At 37.2% G+C, this 19522-nt stretch overlaps 1 protein-coding gene across 4 annotated transcripts in view; it reads right to left on the bottom strand.

Annotated features, from left to right (window-relative positions):
* MANBA (mannosidase beta) overlaps nucleotides 1-19522 on the bottom strand; it is a 103367-nt gene that overhangs the window by 36417 nt on the left and 47428 nt on the right. For all 4 annotated transcript variants that reach the window (XR_015715902.1, XR_001604040.2, XR_015715900.1 and 1 more), the window contains exons 10-12: nucleotides 18252-18338; nucleotides 14523-14690; nucleotides 3668-3886 (exon numbers count right to left, since the gene is read on the bottom strand). Coding sequence is in view for 1 of the 4 variants with exons in the window: in XM_016223600.2 (XP_016079086.2) it covers nucleotides 3668-3886; nucleotides 14523-14690; nucleotides 18252-18338 (474 nt within the window). In the remaining 3 variants the exon portion in view is untranslated. The remainder of the gene's footprint in view (nucleotides 1-3667; nucleotides 3887-14522; nucleotides 14691-18251; nucleotides 18339-19522) is intronic.

Raw genomic sequence — 19522 nt, 5'->3', positions numbered from 1 at the left:
GTTTCCATGGCCAGTGTGGCTCAATTGGTTAAACATTGTCCATGCACCAAAAGGTCATCAGTTCAATTCCCAGTCAGGGTTGGGGGCTCAATCCCTGCTTAGAGTGCATGCTGGAGACAGTCAATCGATGTTTCTCTCTCTCTCTCTCTCTCTCTCTCTCCCCCCTCCCCCCCCCCCGCCTTTTCCCTCTGTCTCTAAAAACGGTAAAAGCATATTTAAAAAAATAAATATGTACATAGTGTTGAGTTTCTCTGGACACCATCAGACATATCACAAAAACATGTCAATTCCATTCTTTTCAGGAGGTGAGTAGAAATGCTTATACATTTAAGAAAAAGGTTTAGCAATTTCTAAAACTCACCTTTCTGAAATGTAGTAAAAAGAAAGTGATCAGCTTTGGGGTTTAATAGTAAGTTTGAATCCAGATATATTACTCACTACCTAGGGACAGAGTGAGAGAACCCTCAAGTCTCCACTGCCTTGGTTTCCTCCTGGGCCTCAGTCAAAGTGGAAGAGGGGGGATTACTATTAAATAAAATAATGTGTACCTGGTACAGAGCATCTGCTCAGTAAATATTTTTGCTTCTTTCATTCCTTCATTCCCATTCTCAACACTTGTTCCTGCCTAAGATACTGAACCTCAACCTCCTTCATTTGAAATAATAGTATTCCCAAAAGATCAGTCCCCCAACATGAAAGTAATAAAAAAAACAACTAAGGGGCAACACTAAACTTATTATTATTAAAGCTAAAAATACAACATCACTTTGATATGTAGAAGTAGGTATAGTTGTGTTCAGGTGGTGAAATTGAGAAAGATTTTGAAATTGTCTTAAAACTTTGTGGTTACTTTACACAAGTGATGGGAGAGGGGGGCCAAGAACTACATGATCATTTCAATAGATGAACAAAAAGCGCTAGACAAAATCCAACACCCTTTTTGATATAAACACTCAACAAACTAGGAATAAAAGGAAACTGCCTCAGCCTGACAAAGAGGATGTATGAAAAACCTAAAGTTAACATCACACTAAATAGTAAAAGACTGAAAGCTTTCTCCCTAAGGAAAGGAATGAGACAAGGATGTCTGATCTTACCACTTCTATTATACATTGTACTGGAGGTCCTAGTCAGAGCAATTAGGCAAGAAAAGTAAATAAAAGGCATCCAGATTGAAAAGGAAGAAATACAACAACCTCTATCTGCAGATGACATGTTTTTTTTTATACAGAAATCCCTAAAAAATTTTAGGAAAAAAAAAACTATTAGGGCTAATAAATGAGTTCTGCAAGGTTGCAGAACATAAGTTCAATTTACAAAAAAAAAAAAAAATCAATTGTATCTTTATAACACTAGTAATGAACAATCTGAAAATAAAATTAAGAAAACAATTTCATTTACAATAGCACCAAAAAAGAATAAAATATTTAGGAATAAATTTAGCTAAAGAAGTATAAGACTAGTACACTAAGAACTACAAAATTAAAGAAGACATCACCTGTTCAGGAATCAGAAGACAATATTGTTACAAGGGCAATACTTTGCAAACAGATCTACAGATTCAACACAATCCCTATCAAACTCCCGCTGGCTTTTTTACAGAAACTGGCAAAGTGATCCTAAAATTCATATGGACATGCAAAACACCCAGAACAGTCAAAACAATCTGGAAAGAACAAAGCTGGTAGACTCATACTTTCTGCTTTCAAAACTTACTACAAAGCTGCAGTAATCATGACAGTGCATACTGACATAAAATAGACACACAAACCAATGGAACAAAATTGAAAATCCAAAAATAAATCTTAACATTTGTAGTAAGTTGATTCTCAACAAATAGGTGAAGAGAATTCAGTGAGGGAAGGAATGATGTTTCAATAAATAGTGTTGGGTCAATTGGCTATTCACATGCAAAAGAACGAACCTGGGCACCTACCTCACACCATACAGAATAATAATAAATCACAAACCTAAATTTAAAAGCTGAAACTCGAAAACAACACTGGAGTAAACCTTTGTGATCTAGGTTAGGCAATAATTTCTTAGATACAATACCAAAAGCACAAAAGATAAAAGAGAAGATTGATAAATAGGATTTCATCAAAATTAAAAAATGTTTGTGCTTTCAATGTTACCATCAAGTAAGAAGAAAGACAACTCACAAACTGCAACAAAATATCCACAAATCATATATCTGATAAAGAATATATACAGAATATGTATATCTTACAACCCAATTAAAAAAATGGACAAAAGATCTGAATATATATTTCTCCAAGGAAGATATATAAATGAACACCAAGCCCATGAAAACATGATCAACATGATAGCCAAAGAAATACAAATTTCCTGTAAATATAAATGTCCAAGGAAATGCAAAAAAAAAAAAAGGAAATGGAAAATAACAAGTATTAGCAAGAATGTAAAGAAACTGAAACCCTCATACATTGTTAGTGGAAATGTAAAACGATGGAGCCACTTGGAAAACACTTTGGTAATCCCTTGGAATGTTAAACACAGAGTTACCATATGACCCAGCAATTCCACTCCTAGGCATAACTTAATAGATGTTCACATAAAAACAGTATACAAATGTTCATAGCAGCATTATTCATAATAGCCAAAAAGTAGGAATAACACAAAGATATATCAAATGATAAATGGACAAACAAAATGTGGTATATCCACACAATGGAATATTATTCAGCGATAAAAAAGAGCAACATACTAATAAATAATACAACATAGGTGGACCCTGAATAATTTATTCTGAGTGAAAAAAGTCAGTCTCAAATGATCACACATTTTATTATTTCAATGATATAAAATATGCAGAACAAGCAAATACATAGAAATGCAAAGGAGATTAGTGGTGCCTAGAGCTGATGGGAATGACAGAGTGAAGAGTGACTGCTAATGGGTACAGGTTTCTTTGGGGGTGATGAAAATGTTCTAAAATTAGATCATGTTGATGGCTGCACTACTCTGAGAATATCCTGAAAACTATTAAACTGCATACATTAAATGGGTGCCCTATATGATCAGTGAATTATATCTCACTAAAGCTGTTTTAAAAAGAACGCAAAGAATTCTAAAACTGAATCCACCTATGAAACTGAATCATCAGGAACGGAGAAAGTGAAATGCCATACTGAAAATCAAATACACCAACATGAAGAGAAAGGAGGAAGAAGAGGAAATGAAAGAGGAGAGAAAAGAAATGAATAATACGACGTGATAACATTAGACAAAGACTTGTTTATCACATTCATTTCTCTTACTGTAGTAAACTATCCAATTCTGAATATCTGCAAATAATTTTTTAAGAAGTTGTAGGGTATACAGAAAATAGCAAGTGACAGTTATTTTCATGTGTAATAATAAATCAGGCTTAAGGAGCCACAGACTCCCATTTATTTTTTAAATGCTCCTGAAGGAACATAATTAAAAGCAATATAGAAAAGTTATGATCCCCAAAATGATGACTACAAAAGTTTAGCTCAGCTCCCCAACAGTTAAAGAAAATAAAGCTATTTCTTCTCATCTTCTTCCAAAAAAATAATTTAAAATAAGTAGATTTCATTTGGTTTTCTGAACCACTATTGAAGAAGTGACATATGCCCAAAGGCCACCATTCTGAATCTCTGGGAAATCAAAGATGACTTACCTTTTCTAATGTAGTGAAGGAAGGCCAGGACTGATATCCATATTCAGATGCAAATCGAGCTTTTGGGAAAATTTTCCAATCCCAGCAATCACTGAGGTAGTCATAAAAATGTACATCACCAAAATGATTGTCATACGGGTAGGAAGAGAGCCAGCCTTCTGCAATGGATTCGTCCCCATTTGTAGGACTGGATGTGATAAAAGGACGAGTCTTGTCTCCCTGAGTCCAGAAACAAAATGGTTTCAAAGATAAAGTACAGACAACTTATTTCTTCAAAAATACTATCACGATCCAGAAATGCCAAGTAGCCAACAGAAAAAATAATAGAACCATTCGCCTTCCTCCACATTAAACAACCACCAGCACCTCCCTGCTGTCACCAGTCCTTTCCAACCTTTCATAACGAACAGCTCCCTTATTCCTCACAGCAGCTGCTCCTAATCTTGTTCAATCATGTCTTGCAGCGACCTTACCTTCTACCACGGTGAGTAATGTACAGACCAGTGCAGAATACCTCACCTTGGCACTGCTGACATTTGGGGCCTGATAATTTTTTGTTTTGTGTGTATGTTGAGCATTGGGGTGTCCTATGCATTCTAGGATGTTTAGTAGCATTCCTGGCTTCTACCCACGAGGTGCCAGTAGTAACTCCCATCCCGGCCCCCAAAAATTATCAAATGTCCCCTTGTCCCTTGGGGACAGAATTGCCTCCACTTGAGAAACACCAGTCTAGAGGCTATGGAGTCAGATAGACCTAAGTTTAAATCCCAAATCAAAACCTTATTGTTTTTGGACAGGTGTAAGCCTCAGTTACCTTATCTGTAAAATGGGGATAACAGTACCTCCTTCATAGGGCTATCGTAAGTGGTAAGGAACTTATGTGTAGAAGAGGTGGCTAAGTGTCCACCAAAATTCATGTTCCCATTTCCATAATCTATAGTTGCCCTTAGGAAGTGCTTTCCTCACCTCTCTGTACCTCTGGGGCCAGGAGCCTGGGAGATGGCAGGACTAGAAGATGGAAGGAGACTATGTCTCTGAAAGGAGGAGAGCTGTTTGTCAATCAGGAGCAGACATTTTGTAGATTTAGTGAGTAAGAAACTTTTATTACGTGAACCAGTGTAACTCTGTGGTTTATCTGCTATAGCAGCCAACGTATCCGTACTTAATGTAGTGCCCAGCACACAGGTAAAACTAAATGTTTTAGTTATCATCTGAACAGATGAACTCACTTCCTATTGCACTGAGAAGAATCGTTCATTTAGTGAGTATGTGCCAAGTGTTCATTGTGTGTCAGGCATTTTGCAGCACTGAAAAAATAGAGAAAACCTGTGATGTTGTCCAGTATTAATACATCAAATCTCTGGAGCCCTGGCTCTGCGCCAGGCATGCAGCTCCTTCTATGTACGGGAGGCTCCGCAGGGAACAAAACAGACATCTGGCTGACCTCTTAAAAGAGTAGATTGAAATCTGGTGGTGAAACCAGATGCTGAACAAGTGTGGGAAGGGTGATGAGTGTTTTGAAGGAAAAATACAGGGCTCTTTGGAAATATAAAACTTATTATAGAAGACCAGTGAGGCCTCCCAGAGAAATAGATCAGAAAATAGCTTTCTCCATTAGGTTTCACTTTTTTGGTAGATCCATCCATTTTTTCTTGTTTCTCTTCTGTCATAGAAAAACAAACAAACAAACAAAAACCTACTTCTTTTATTTGCCAGACTCTGTCTGTATTCTGATCATCTTTTTATTTTACTCTAGAACTGCAGCCAATAACTTATCCTTCACTCAAAAAAAAATCTGTCTACTGCCCTGTTCCCTCAGCCTAAAGACTCCTCTCACCCTGATGAAGAAATCCCTTTGTCCCCTGCAGTCTAGCAGATTGCTTTACCACCCACTCACTCCTCAGCCCCTGACATTAAGTTCTGATCATTCCACTTCACTAAAATTATTTTCGGTTTTGTTTGTTTTTTCAAAAACTACCCATTGTCTTCTACTTGCCAAATAAAGCAAAAATCCCACATTCCTCCTTCTTTGGTGTGCAGTAAGTGACCTACAGGGTGTCCCCCCCCACCCCAAAATGTATATACACTTTAACAGTTGATAGCTCAATTTTGAAAATAAAATGTATTTTAATAAACACTGCCTTTATAATTATTCAAAGTGTGTGTATACATTTTGGGGAGACACCCTATATTTACCACCCATTATTTCTGAAGTTCTCTCAACTCCAGGGGCTCCTTCACTACATGGTTCTCCCAGATCTTTTCGATTCTTCCTTCCCCAGCGCCCCTCTCCGTCTCAGATGGATGGAGCTCTCTCTTCAGCCTCTCTTAGTCTGTATCCTCTCCCAAGGTGCCCCCTCTAACTAATGTTCAGATTACTCCCAGACTACTTCACCTCCACACTCCACTCCCAATAACCAGCTCCACACTTCCCACTGGCTTGTCCTGCCACCATCTGAAATCCAACCTTTCAAAGCAGAATTCCTTACTTTTATTCACAAACTTATTTGACTGTGCTTCCGACCTTCACTAAGGGTACCCAAGTAAGAGCCAGCTTCAATTTCTCCCTCTCTCTCTTTTACCTCCCACATTCAGTCACTCTGAATTCAAATATTTTTTCTATCACTCCACTTTTTCCATCATTTCCAGCCCCACTCTACTACCTATAACCAATATAACCTGAACAATTAATTTTTGTAACCCTCCAATGCCTTCATCTCTCAAATAAAGATTATATTACTTACATTCCAGGGTAGTTGTAAAAGTTAAATTAAAAATTCTATAAAGCACTTATACCATTACTATCTAATAAGAATATTAATTATAATAAATATAATAATCATAATTAATATATCAATATCTGACATCCATTATTCTCAATAACTTGAAATTCCTAGTTTTTATAACTGGTTTCCTCACCTAGAATCTCTCACCTCCTTAACTCTTTGCTAGTAAAGGTACCTTCCAGAATGGATCAGATGAAGTTCCTCCCCTCCCTCAAATGTCCAATAGCTTCCTCCTGTCAACCGAATAAAGTCCAACTCCACAACATTCAAAGTCCCTTTAAGACTTGTTTCCAAGCTGCCTATTCCATCTTTGACTTTCCAACACCAAATCAGGAGTCCTTTGCTTCAAGTGCTGGGCACTGCTTGCTGCTTCCTACATACTTTCACAAACTTTGACCTTTATGGCCTAAAACACTTACCTACTGAATAATTCTTTGCCTCAAATTCTACTCCACCTTTAAGGCTTGGTTTGAATGTCACCTTTTACTTAAAAGCCTTCCTAGATCCTTCCATTTAAAAAGAATGGTTCTTCCCACCATTCTGGAACTGCCTATTTCATAGCACTTCTTTCACCCTACCCAGTATATCTTCCCCTGAGAGCAGACTGTAAGCCCCAGGAGAAAAACAGTTTCCCCACAGCACTGCAAATGCTCCTACTGATAGGTACACAGCAGATGTTGGTTGAATTTAAAACGTTAAAATGCATGGTAAGATTGTAGGTGCTCTTACATTTTAAACAATATTCTGTTATAATGGCTTTGAAATAAAATTGGAGGTCGATCAATTGGCCTTAATCAACCAAGCTTGATTGATTTCCCTCCATTTCTTTGGATTCTTGAACAATTTGCTAAGATGAGCTAGTCAGTAAAATTACTAATGAGTCTCTCCCTAAAAATATTCACCCCTAATGATGCAGCACTATGATTTCTTTCCATTTTTGTATCATCTCCCCTTGAGGCCTGATTTTTAGTCTTTCTCACAGATGACCACTTTCTAAGAGGTCATGACCTTAAATGTTTATTCAGACCAAGAGATACCATAAGATAAACCAAAAAAATCTTTTTCTTTTCATTTATCTTTATTGTTCAAAGTATTACAAATGTCCCCCTTTTTCCCCATTGATCCCCTCTACCCCCAACCCACTCCTCTCCCAAGACTTCACCACACTATTATCTGTGTCCATGGGTTATGCATATATGCATATAAAATCTTTGGTTAATCTCTCCCCACCCACACCCACCCCCTGCCTTCCCTCTGAGATTCGTCTGTTTCACGCTTCTATGTTTCTGGATCTATTTTGATCGTCAGTTTATTCTGTTCATTAGATTACACATATGAGTGAGATCATGTGATACTTGTCTTTCTCTGACTGGCTTATTTCACTTAGCATAATACTCTCCAGGTCCCTCCATGCTGTCTCAAACGGTGAGAGATCCTTCTTTTTTACATCTGCATAGTATTCCATGGTATAAATGCACGACAGCATTTTATCCATTTATCTACTGATGGGCACTTGGGCTGTTTCCAGATCTTAGCTATTGTAAATTGTATTGCTATGAACACAGGGGTGCAGAAATTCTGATTAGTGTTTTGGCTTTGTTAAGATATATCCTAGAAGTGATATCACTGGGTCAAATGGCAGGTCAGTTTTTAATTTTTTGAGGAACCTCCATACTGTTTTCCAAAGTGGATACGCCAGTCTGAATTCCCGCCAGCAGTGTACTAGGGTTCCCTTTTCTCCACATCTTCATCAGCATTTGTTTGTTGATTTGTTGATGGCAGCCATTCTTACAGGTGTGAAGTGATACCTAATTGTGGTTTTAATTTGCATCTTTCCGATGATTAGCAATGTTGACCATTTTTTCATATGTCTCTTTGTCACCTGTATGTCCTCTTTGGAGAGGTGTCTATTCTGGTCCTTTGCTCATTTTTTAACTGAATTGTTTGTCTTTTGTTGAGTGGTATGAGTTCTTTATATATTTTGGAAATTAACCCCTTATCAGATGTATCATTGACAAATATGTTCTTCCATACAAAGGTTTCCCTTTGCAATTTGATGCTGGTTTCTTTGGCTGTGCAGAAGCTTTTTATCTTGATGTAATCCCATTTGTTTATTTTTTCCTTTGTTTCTCTTGCTCTAGGCATTGTATGAGTGAAAATTCTGCTATGTGAGATGTCTGATATTTTGTGGCCTACGTTTTCTTCTAGGATTTTTATGGTTTCACATCTTACACTTAAGACTTTTATCCATTTTGAGTTTGTTCTTGTGTAAGTTGATGGTCTAGTTTCATTTTTTTGCATGTACTTGTCCATTTATCCCAACACCATTTATTGAAAAGACTGTCTTTACTCCATTGTATGTTCTTGCCTCCTTTGTCAAATATTAATTGAACATAATAGCTTGGGTCAATTTCTGGATTCTCTGTTCTGTTCCATTGATATATATGCCTGTTCTTGTGCCAGTAACAGGTTGTTTTAATTACAGTGGCTTTGTAGTATAGCTTGATATCCAGTGCTATGATCCCTCCAACTTTGTTCTTCTTTCTCAAGATGGCTGTGGCTATTCAAGGTCTTTTTTGGTTCCATGTAAATTTTTGTAGTATTTGTTCTAGATCTGTGAAATATGCTGTTGGTATTTTAATAGGGACTGCATTGAATCTATAGATTGCTTTGGGTAGTATGGATATTTTAATGATATTAATTCTACCAATCCATGAACACAGTATATTCTTCCACTTGTTTATATCTTCTTCTATCTCTTTTTTCAGTGTTCTAGTGTTCTGAGTACAGATCTTTTACCTCCTTGTTAAGTTGAGAATGACTATTTTTTAAAAGCATGATGTACAATAAGAAACTAATTATTACAATTAATGTGTGGATAGATCCATTCATGGCCCTTTTTCTTAAATGCTTTATGCTTTCATAGAAATAACAACAGTAATGATTACATAGACTTAATCTTGCCCATCTTCAAAGAAATTGGCAAACATCCATTATTGCTCAGATAATCATTTTAAAATATATAGATCACTTATGAAAAAGGCATCACATTCCCACTTCAAATATGGAGATGCAGTGGCACCATAGAAGCTAATTTTTTTTAATCCTCACCTGAGGATATTTTTTCCATTGCTTTCTCAGAGAGAGTGGAAGGGGAGGAGAGAGAGAGAGAGAGAGAAAGAAAGAGACATCAATGTGAGAGAGACACATTGAGTGGTTGCCTCCCATTCACACCCCAACTGGGGGCCGAGCCTGCAACCCAGTACGTGCCCTTGGCTGGAATCAAACCCAGCCCCCTTCGGTCCACAGACTGACTCTAACCACTGAGCCAAACTCATTAGGATGAAGCTAATTTTTTAAGTTCAAGAATGTAATGTTAACATTAGAGATTAAGGTTTGTAACTATCTGAAGACCCAGCTTGTTTAGTAAAACCAACAAAGAATGATAATGCTGACTAGCATTAATTAAAAGTCTACTATGTGCCAGAATCCAGTAATGCACCTTCCATTCATTATCTCACTTAATCCACATAACAACTCTTAAGAATTAGCCCCTATTGTTTTATAGATAAGAAAGTAGAGATTAAGTAACTTGCCCAAGATTACACAGACATTTACTAGCCCAGTAAGGGCTTGGAGTCATGACCACTTAATAATTAAGCTATGAAATGAAAATCCTCAGATATGAAAATCCATTTCTTAAATCCATCAGATATGAAAAATACTAATACTGTGATTTAAAAGACTATAAAATAAATGTTCTATAAATATTAATTAAAGCTTAAACTACCACATTTTGTGAATAGAAAAATTCTTCATGACATATGACTTAGCATGTCAGATAAGCTAAAAATTTAAACCTATTTTTTCAGATATTCTCACTGAAGTTTCTTCACATAAATAGAATAGTGCCATCAGCTGGGCAAATTTGGGCAAAATCACACAGTATTCTTTTAAATATATCCCATTTCAAATGCTTCAGGATATAGCCAAATACTTAAAACATCTAATTACCAATTAAAATTGTAAATACAATCAGATCATTAAATCACGTGTTAAACATTAAAGTCTTTAAAAGTTAATTTTTTAAAAAGTATACCTTTATTGATTTCAGAGAGAGGAAAGGAGAGGGAGAGAGAGAGAGATAGAAACATCAATGCTGAGAGAGTCATTGATCAACTATCTAACCCGCAACCCAGGCATGTGCCCTGAACGGGAATCAAACCCCGATTGCCTAGATCCTAGGTCGACGCCCAACCGCTGAGCCAAAAAGTTAAATTTTTGAAGACATTACTTCAAAACAAACAAAAATGCTGCTCCCTTTCAGAAAAAAAAAAAAAAAAAAAGAGGCCATTTGTATTAACATATGTTTGCCTGTAGTAAATACAGTATGCTATGCCTATGAAACAAAGAGTGGTGCAAAGAGAACCACCTTAAGTGGAGTTGGGAACCAGCTCTTTCCTCTATATTTGCCCCTTATATCACATGCCAACACATTCATATGTTATATATAGCAAATTCTACTTTAGCACTTACAAAATTTTTTAAATATTTTTTCTACTTCAATTACAATTGATATACAGTATTATATTAGTTTCAGATGTACCACACAGTGATTAGATATTTATATAACTTATGAAGTGATCACTCAAATAAGTCAAATACCCATCTGACACTATAGTAGTTATTATAATATTATTGACTGTATTCCCTACGTTGTACTTTACATACCCATGGCTGTTTTTATAACTGGAAATTTGCATATCTTAATCCCTTCCCCTTTTTATTCATCTCCTCAACCCCCTCCCATCTAGCAACCATCGAAATCTTCTCTGTATTGATGAGTCTGGTTTTTTTGTTTGTTTATTTATTTTGTATTTTAGATGCCACATATAAGTAAAATGATATATTTGTCTTTCTCTGTCTGACTTACTTCACTTAGCATGATACCCTCTAGGACCATCCAATTTGTCACAAATAGCAAGATTTTACTCTTTTTATGGATGAGTAATATTCCATTGTACATACATACCACATCTTCTTTATTTATTTGTCTATCAATGGACACTTAGGTTGCTTCCATATCTTGGCTATTGTAAATAATGCTGCATTAAACATAGGGGTGTATTGTATTTTTTATTTAGCGTTTTGAGTTTCTTTGGATAAATACCCAGAAATGGGATTAATGGATCTTTCTTTGTCTCTTGTTAAATAGCCTTTGTTTTTTGTTTTTTAATTAATTTATTATTTTTTGAAAATATGTCTTTATTGGTTTCAGAGAGAGGAAGGGAGAGAGAGAAAGAGAGATAGAAGCATCAATGATGACAGAGTCATTGATCGGCTGCTTTCTGCACACCATCTACTGGGGATCGAGCCTGAAACCCAGGCATGTTCCCTGACCAGAAATCAAACCACAATCTCCTGGATCATAAGTCGATGCTCAACCACTGGGCCACGCCAGCTGGGCTATAGATTTTGCTTTAAAGTCTATTTTTTCTGATGTACGTATTGCTACCTCAGCATCTGTCTTATTTGCATTTGCATGAAATATCTTTTGCCATCCCTTTACTTTCAGTCTGTGTGTGTCTTTCCATCTGAAGTGGGTAGACAGCATATATGTGAGTCTTATTTTCTTATCTATTCAGCCACCCTATGTTTTTGATTGAAGCACTTAATCCATTTACATTTAAAGTAATTATTGATAGGTATGTAGTTATTGCCATTTTATTATTCATATTTTGATCTTTTTTCTTCTTCTTCTTAACAAAGACCTTTTAACAATTCATGTAATACTGGTTTGGTGGTAATAAACTCCTTTAGCTTTTTCTTGTCTGGGACACTCTTTATCTGTCCTTTGACTATAAATGATAGCTTTGCTAGGTAGAGTGATCTTGGTTATAGGTACTTGCTTTTCAATACTTAGAATATGTCATGCCAATCTTTTCTGACCTGCAAAGTTTCTGTTGAGAAATCAGCTAACAGTCTTATGGGAGCTCCCTTGTAGGTAACTAATTGCTTTTTTCTTGCTGCTTTTAAGATTCCCTCTTTGTCTTTAACCTCTGCCATTTTAATTATGATGTGTCTTGGTGTGGGACTCTTTGGGTTCACCTTGTTTGAGATGTGCTTCCTGGATTTGTGTGTCTTTTTCCTTTGCCAGGTTAGGAAAGTTTTCTGTCATTATTTCTTCAAATAGGTTTACACACCCTTGCTCTCTGTCTTTCCTTCTGGTATCCCTATGATGTAAATGTTAGTACACTTCATGTTCACCCAGAGGCCCCTTAAACTATTTTTTTTAATTCATTTTTCTTTTTGCTCTTCTGATTAATTGCTTTCTGCTACCTTATCTTCCAAATCTCTGATTCGATCTTCTGCTTCATCTAATGTGTTGATTCCCTCAAATGTATTTTTTATTTCAGCTGTTTTATTCTTAAGTTCTGACTGTTTCTTTTTTATGTTTTCTATCTCTATTTTTATGGTTCCTATCTCTTTGTTAAAGTTCTCACTGAGATTGTCCACTCTTCCCCTAAGTTCATTGAGCATCCTTATAACCAGTGTTTTAAAGTCTGCATCTGGTAGATTGTCTCCATTTTATTTAGTTCTTTCTTTGGTGATTTCTCCTTTTCTTTCATTTGGGGTATGTTTCTTTGTGTCCTCATTTTAGCTGTCTCACTGTATTTGTTTCTGTGCATTAGGTATATCTGCTACATCTCCTGGTTTTGATAGAGTGGCCTTATGTAGTAGGTATCTTGTGGGGCCCAGTGGTACAGTCTCCCTGGTCACCTAATCCAGGTGCTTCAGGGATGTCCCTTGTGTGGGTTGTGTGTGCTCTCCAGTTGTAGTTAAGCCTTGATTTATGTTGGTATGTAAATGGGAAGAATAGATTCTCAGTCTATTGGTTGTGAGAAATGGCTGTGATTACAGAGGAGGAACTATTGTGCAGGGGCTGACTTCACGAACTAGAATTTGCTTTAGCTAGACTATCATGACTACTGAATCTGCCCTTTGGGTGTGTCATCTGTAGAGGTGGGTGGGTGCTGTTCTGGTGTGGTCTGAAGCTGGTCATAGGTATGTTGATTTGGGGCCTCTTAGGAGTGACTCTGGTGCAGGTCAAGGTCAGCCACTGCCTGTGCCCAGCCTGGGTCCACCTTGTATGAGCCAAGTGATCTACAAGTGGTTGCCACCTGTGCTAGGCATGGAGCCACCTGGGAAAGGCTAAGCTTCTAACTGAGGCCAGCCGCCACTAGTGCTGGACCTGGAGCCATTTAGCCAAAGGTACAGGGCACCCCAAGGTCAGTAGCTGCAAAGGGTTTGTGAACCTTTTAGAGATTTTAGGAAAGTCTGCATCACAAGCTGAGACTGGCTGTTTGTATGGAAAAGCTGCTGGAAGAGGCTTACTGAATATAAATGTTATGAGGCCCAACATCCATTCTCCTATTACCACAGCACCTACTCTCTTTGTGAGCCTCATCTACTTTACTCAATTTTTAAAAACAAATTTGGCTCCTCTAAGTATTTGAGTTTACAATTCTTCCCAGAGATCAATTTCACTTATGAATGTGAATTTTTTTAATTCTAATTAAAATATTAGCAAATTAAATCTGGCATAAAGTAAAAGAAGAAAGCATTTTAACTATATAAAGCTTATACTAAGACCAGGTTATCATTAGGAAATTAATTCACAGAATTCACTATCTTAATACATTTTAAAAAAAGAAAAGTAACAAAGTGGCATACCAATACATCATTTAATATACAGATTTGCAACAACTGGGGATCCATGGTTGGACTCCAAAGTGTCTGTGACTGCAATTGTAAGCACAGTATCAGTGTATGTGTGGGAGTCCCACTGATATATTAATTCTTAAAGAAGTCCAAAACCCATGAATCCTTTCACAGGCTGCAGTATTGCAATGGACTTCTCTGCTTTAAAATGATTTTGTTGAAGGTTGCCCTGAAATAAAGGGCATAAAAATACACTATACCAATATTCAAACTGATCCATTTTTAAATTTAAAGGTTCTTAAATTTAAAGGTTCTTAAATTCAACTGCATTAAAAACCATTACTTACTTCCAAGACGATCTCTCGAATGTTTTTCACATACAGTTCCACATAGTCTTTCTTGTAGGTAGGCAGGTCTACGGCGTCTATGCTGTACCAGTTCATCATCAGCGCCGCTTCATTTTCATTATTCCCACTCCATACGATGATGGAAGGATGAGATTTCAGTCTCCTGACCTAAAATTTAAGAAAACATAAAAAAATTTTCAAATGTTCAACATAAAAAAAACCTCAGAGCTATAATATTAATAAAATGATAACCACTGAATTTCTGCATATAAATTTTTATGTGTCAGAAAACTCATTAGAAAATGACTAATAACTTTACCTGTGGGAATACATTTTAAGAAATCTCTGAGATTCTTTTTATCTAGGTTTTCTAAGCACTGATAAGATAGGGCTCCTCTTCTCTGCTATATAAAAACTAAAGAAAACATAATCCCTTTTATAATACAAGAAAAATAAATCAACTTCATCATTATCTGACTCGCCACAATAAAGTTCTAAGAAATACGGGATACAGGAGACATTACATTACATCACAGGGTTAGTTGTCTCAAGAGCAAGATGGAGCTTTGTGTGAAGAAACAAATGAGGCAAAACAAACACTTTGGCTGAAAGAGGTATCAAGGTTCCCACAAAGTCTCCACCAAGGTCAAAACCCATAAGGACTAGAGAGGATTTTACAAAGCAAATGAGTACCAGAGGTACTCTGGAAGTTAAAGACAAGTACTTGGAATATGCTAAAGAAAAAAAAAGATTAGGGCATCAAGAGGATGTCTCCTGAAAAAAGTATCGTCACGTACTAAGAAATCAACAAGGCTGAGTAAGTTACTGAATCTATCTAAAACCCTGCCAGCCTTAAGAATTGAGGTTTGCATGACCTGGGCTCACTGTGGGCCAACTCTATGTAAAGTGCAAAGATCTAGTTCTTCTGACACACTGGGAGATATACCCCAATAGAAGACGGCAAGTAAACCTTTGAGGACAACAGAGGGAGAAAGAGAAAGAATTTCTTTTTTTTTTAAATATATCTTTATCGATTTCAGAGAGAGGAAAGGAGAGGGAGAGAGAGATAGAAACATCAATGACGAGAAAGTCATTGATCAAGCCCGCAACCCGGGCATGTGCCCTGACCAGGAATCAAACCCTGATCGCCTGGGTCCTAGGTCGAAGTTCAACCGCTGAGTCACGCCCCGCCGGGCAAGAGAAAGAATTTTGAGAGAAATTCTTGTGCAACATGTTTTAGCAATATAACCTCATTCGTATTTACCGCTTCTCTTTCACTGTAATGGATGATTACAGTGATGGATCCCAGTTGATGTTTCCACTGTGGTCTCCATTCAAGATGCTAAGTAATTCATACATGATATAGAGATGCATTAAGGGTGTATTAAAGAGCTACACCTCTTTTTAAAAAATTAACATCCTGCCCGGCTGGCATGGCTCAGCAGTTAAGCATCAACCTAGGACACAGGAGATCAAGGTTCGATCCCTGGTCAGGGCACATGCCCGGGTTGCAGGATCGATCCCCGGTGAGGGCCATGAAGGAGGCAGCCTATTAATGACTCTCTCATCATTGGTGTTTCTATCTCTCTCTCTGCCTCTCCCTTCCTCTCTCTGAAATCAATAAAGATATAGTTAAAAAATAAATAAAAAATTAACATCCTGTTGTTTTCTAAACCAGCCTTCTAAACAGCATTTCCTTTATTTGCTTCTACATATGCCCAGGTAAGTGAGGGCTGCTACCAGTAGTGACTGGCATGTTTGTGGTACTGATAAAAGTACAAATACAAACACCGAAGGCCCAAAAAGCTTCAGTGACTCTGTGACACCCTTCAAACTGGCCTAGAACTTCATGGTAAGCTTCACTTTAAAATGTTCACAAACTGCATAGAAAGTTCTCCTCTTTAATAATACATAAAAGAATTGAAGGCACACAGATATCATATTTTAGTTATCTATATGAAATAAAAGTAAAGATAAAACTGAAATGTTTGTGTCCTGGCCAGGGGGCTCAGTTGGTTGGAGTGTCATCCGGTACACCAAAAGGTTGCAGGTTTGATTCCTGGTCAGGGCACATACCTAAGTTGAGGGTTTAAGCCCCAGTGGAGGTGCATATGGGAGGCAACCAATCAATGTTTCTCTCTTACATTGATGTTTCTCTCTCTATTCCCCACTTCCTCTCTCTCTAAAAAAAATCAGTGAAAAACATATCCTCCGGTAAGGATTAAAAAAAAACCTGAAATATTTACAACCTACATAACTATAATTAAAACTTTTAAAGTTATTCATTTATTCATCCATCTATCTACCTTGTGAATAATCCAGCCAGGGAGTGGAAAAAAGGGGAACAAGTTCTGGCCTCAGGGAGATTGCAACTTTACAGAGGAGACAAAACCTGAACAAGGAATTCAAAGTGTGATGTGTGTCACAAAGGGCAAATGACCTCATCTAGATTTGCAGATTTAGGAAGGCTTTTCTCAGAGGAAGCCATTTGCAAGGTAAGAGGGGCCAGAAGAGAATGAGTGAAGCGGTCCACAAGGGAAGGTGATGGGATGGTGCTCCGGGGCATACAGCAAGGGGGAGATGGTACTTGATGTGGCGGAAAGGCAGGCAGAGACAGGATAGTGCCTGCTGCAGATCTTTCACTTTATCCGGAGGGCTTTGAGCAAGGGATAATTCAATTTGTATTTTTTAAACCTTTTTAAAAAAATGAAACACAAATAAAGAAAAAGAAATTATGGCATAGTAAATTACTATAAGTCAACCCAGTCTGTAACTACCACCCACACACCAAGAAAAAAAATTTTACCAACCACCCAAGAAGCCCTCACAGGCCCCTTCCCAATCACAGTCCCTTCCTCCTTTCAAAATAACTGCTATCTTGAGTGTTACAGTAACCACTTCCTTGCATTTCTCTAGGTTTTCCATGCAAATACACCACCACTAGAGGTATTTTAACACACTTGATGGGTTTCAATCCACTGACATTCTTATCCTTATTGAACTTCAAATTGTCCCACTCTGGTTTGGTCAGAGTCTCATCAAAGTTCTTTTGGCATATCTTTGATAGCTTCCTTGTTATCTGTGTGTCAAAATATTCCATAATAATCTAGTATATTTCCTGTCCCAGACCTGAAATCAGCCACTTTTCTAAGAAGCCCTTCTTTTAATGGGAATATTATTTTAATATAAGGATGCTCAATATTACTAGGTTGTTCATTGTTTCTGGGCCTTTTCAATGGGTGGAGCTCGGATATAACCACTTCCTTGCATTTACAGATCTGCAAATATAAACATAAGTGTGTATATGTGGAATGCAAAAGAAATCAAGGAGTTAAGAATCACTTTAAATATTTGACCTGAGAAATTCAGACTGGCATTGCCAATATTGAAAACTGCAGGAAAAGCAAGTTCAGGGAAGGTAATATAAGTTTGGTTTGGACATGTTACATTTGGGATACCTATTAAGCCTCCAATTAGAGACACCGAGCAGGTAGCTGGGTGTAAGAACCAGGAATTCAGCAGAGAAGCCAGGGCCAGGGATAAATCTGAGAGTCATAAAGTGATAAAGCCATGAGAATGGGTGGAATCATCTAAAAAGACAATTACCTGACTGTGATTTTTCATGAGATTTAGTAAAGAGAACAACAAAAAGAAATGTGGAGAAGTTTAACAAAAGGCAAAACTAAAACATAAGCCTTTTTCCTTCTTCTTGGAAAGGTGATAACGTACCTGGTAAGCAACTTCTGTTTTCACGGAATCCACGAAGTCCCGATCAGTTGGATAAAGGGCACAGGCAAACATGAAATCCTGCCATATCTAACAAATCAAATAAAAGGCAACGATGCCCAGTCACAAATTTTATCACAAAGAAAGAAATTCTTCACTCTCAACTGTGCGGATTCCCCTTTACGCAGATGAAAAATCAAGTTTGCCCGATGAGTGTGGTCATTTGAGCACCACTATGTGCGAGGTCCTGGGACAGGCACGCAGGGACCCCATGCCTCCCCGGAACTGCACATAAACTATAGGGAAACCTGAGAAGTGAAAATGTGAAGTAGGCAGGAAAGAAAGAGAGGAAATAGTGGGTGTGTTGAGGGGGATATAAAATTCGAAATGAAGCTTCCCCTCTCCAGCCCCTCCTCACTCCTAATTCACTCTAATTGTCACTGGGAATTTGGTATTGCGAGATGGACCAGGCTGTTAGAAACATACGTTGTTTATCATGGCCAAAAAAATGACTACATGGATATTTTAGTACTGATGCCACATAAGCTCATTCCTAAGGAGGCTGTCATGATACAGTGGTTAAGAGAACAGCCCCAATCCAGTGGGCCTGAGTCAGAACCTTGATTCCACCACTGAGTGAGTGTGGGTGAGTTATTCAACCTCTGCACATGTCGGTTTCCTAATATATAAAATGGGGATATAGAACAATAACCACCCCCTAGAATGGACATGAAGTTGAAATAAAATATAGAGCAGAGCACTGAGAACAAGGCCTCACACTCAAATATTACATCATCATGACCATCAGCATTATCAATATTATTATAATTACTACTCTTCTATGGAGAGCTTTATATTTTAGAACTGTAATACTCGAACTAAAAATATATTTCCTTTGTGTAACCCTCACTAACACAAAACATTTGGGAGTGCTTAATAACAATATTAAGCACACCTTTACTTTAATTTTATTATTTTTCTTCTCTCCCAGGGCTTATTAGTACGCCTTAAAGTTTTTAAATATCTTATTTTCTTTCTTATGCATACTCTCAAATCACAAAGAAAATGTAGATATATACTTAGATATAACTACTATAGAGAATGTCGATTACTTAAAAATAAATAATTATGATACGCGCTATCAACTATGGCTCTGGGCTCTTAAGATGCCATTTAGTCTTTTGCAAAAAATGGAACATCATTCCTGACTCTGAACAAAGAAGGAATTCGCAATACCACCCTCTCAGAACATGGAAAAAGTAACATATCAAGAA

Source organism: Miniopterus natalensis, chromosome 1, assembly GCF_054644295.1.
Source record: "Miniopterus natalensis isolate mMinNat1 chromosome 1, mMinNat1.hap1, whole genome shotgun sequence".
NCBI classification, from domain to species: domain Eukaryota; kingdom Metazoa; phylum Chordata; class Mammalia; order Chiroptera; family Miniopteridae; genus Miniopterus; species Miniopterus natalensis.
This window is presented reverse-complemented; position numbering and strand designations above follow the sequence as displayed.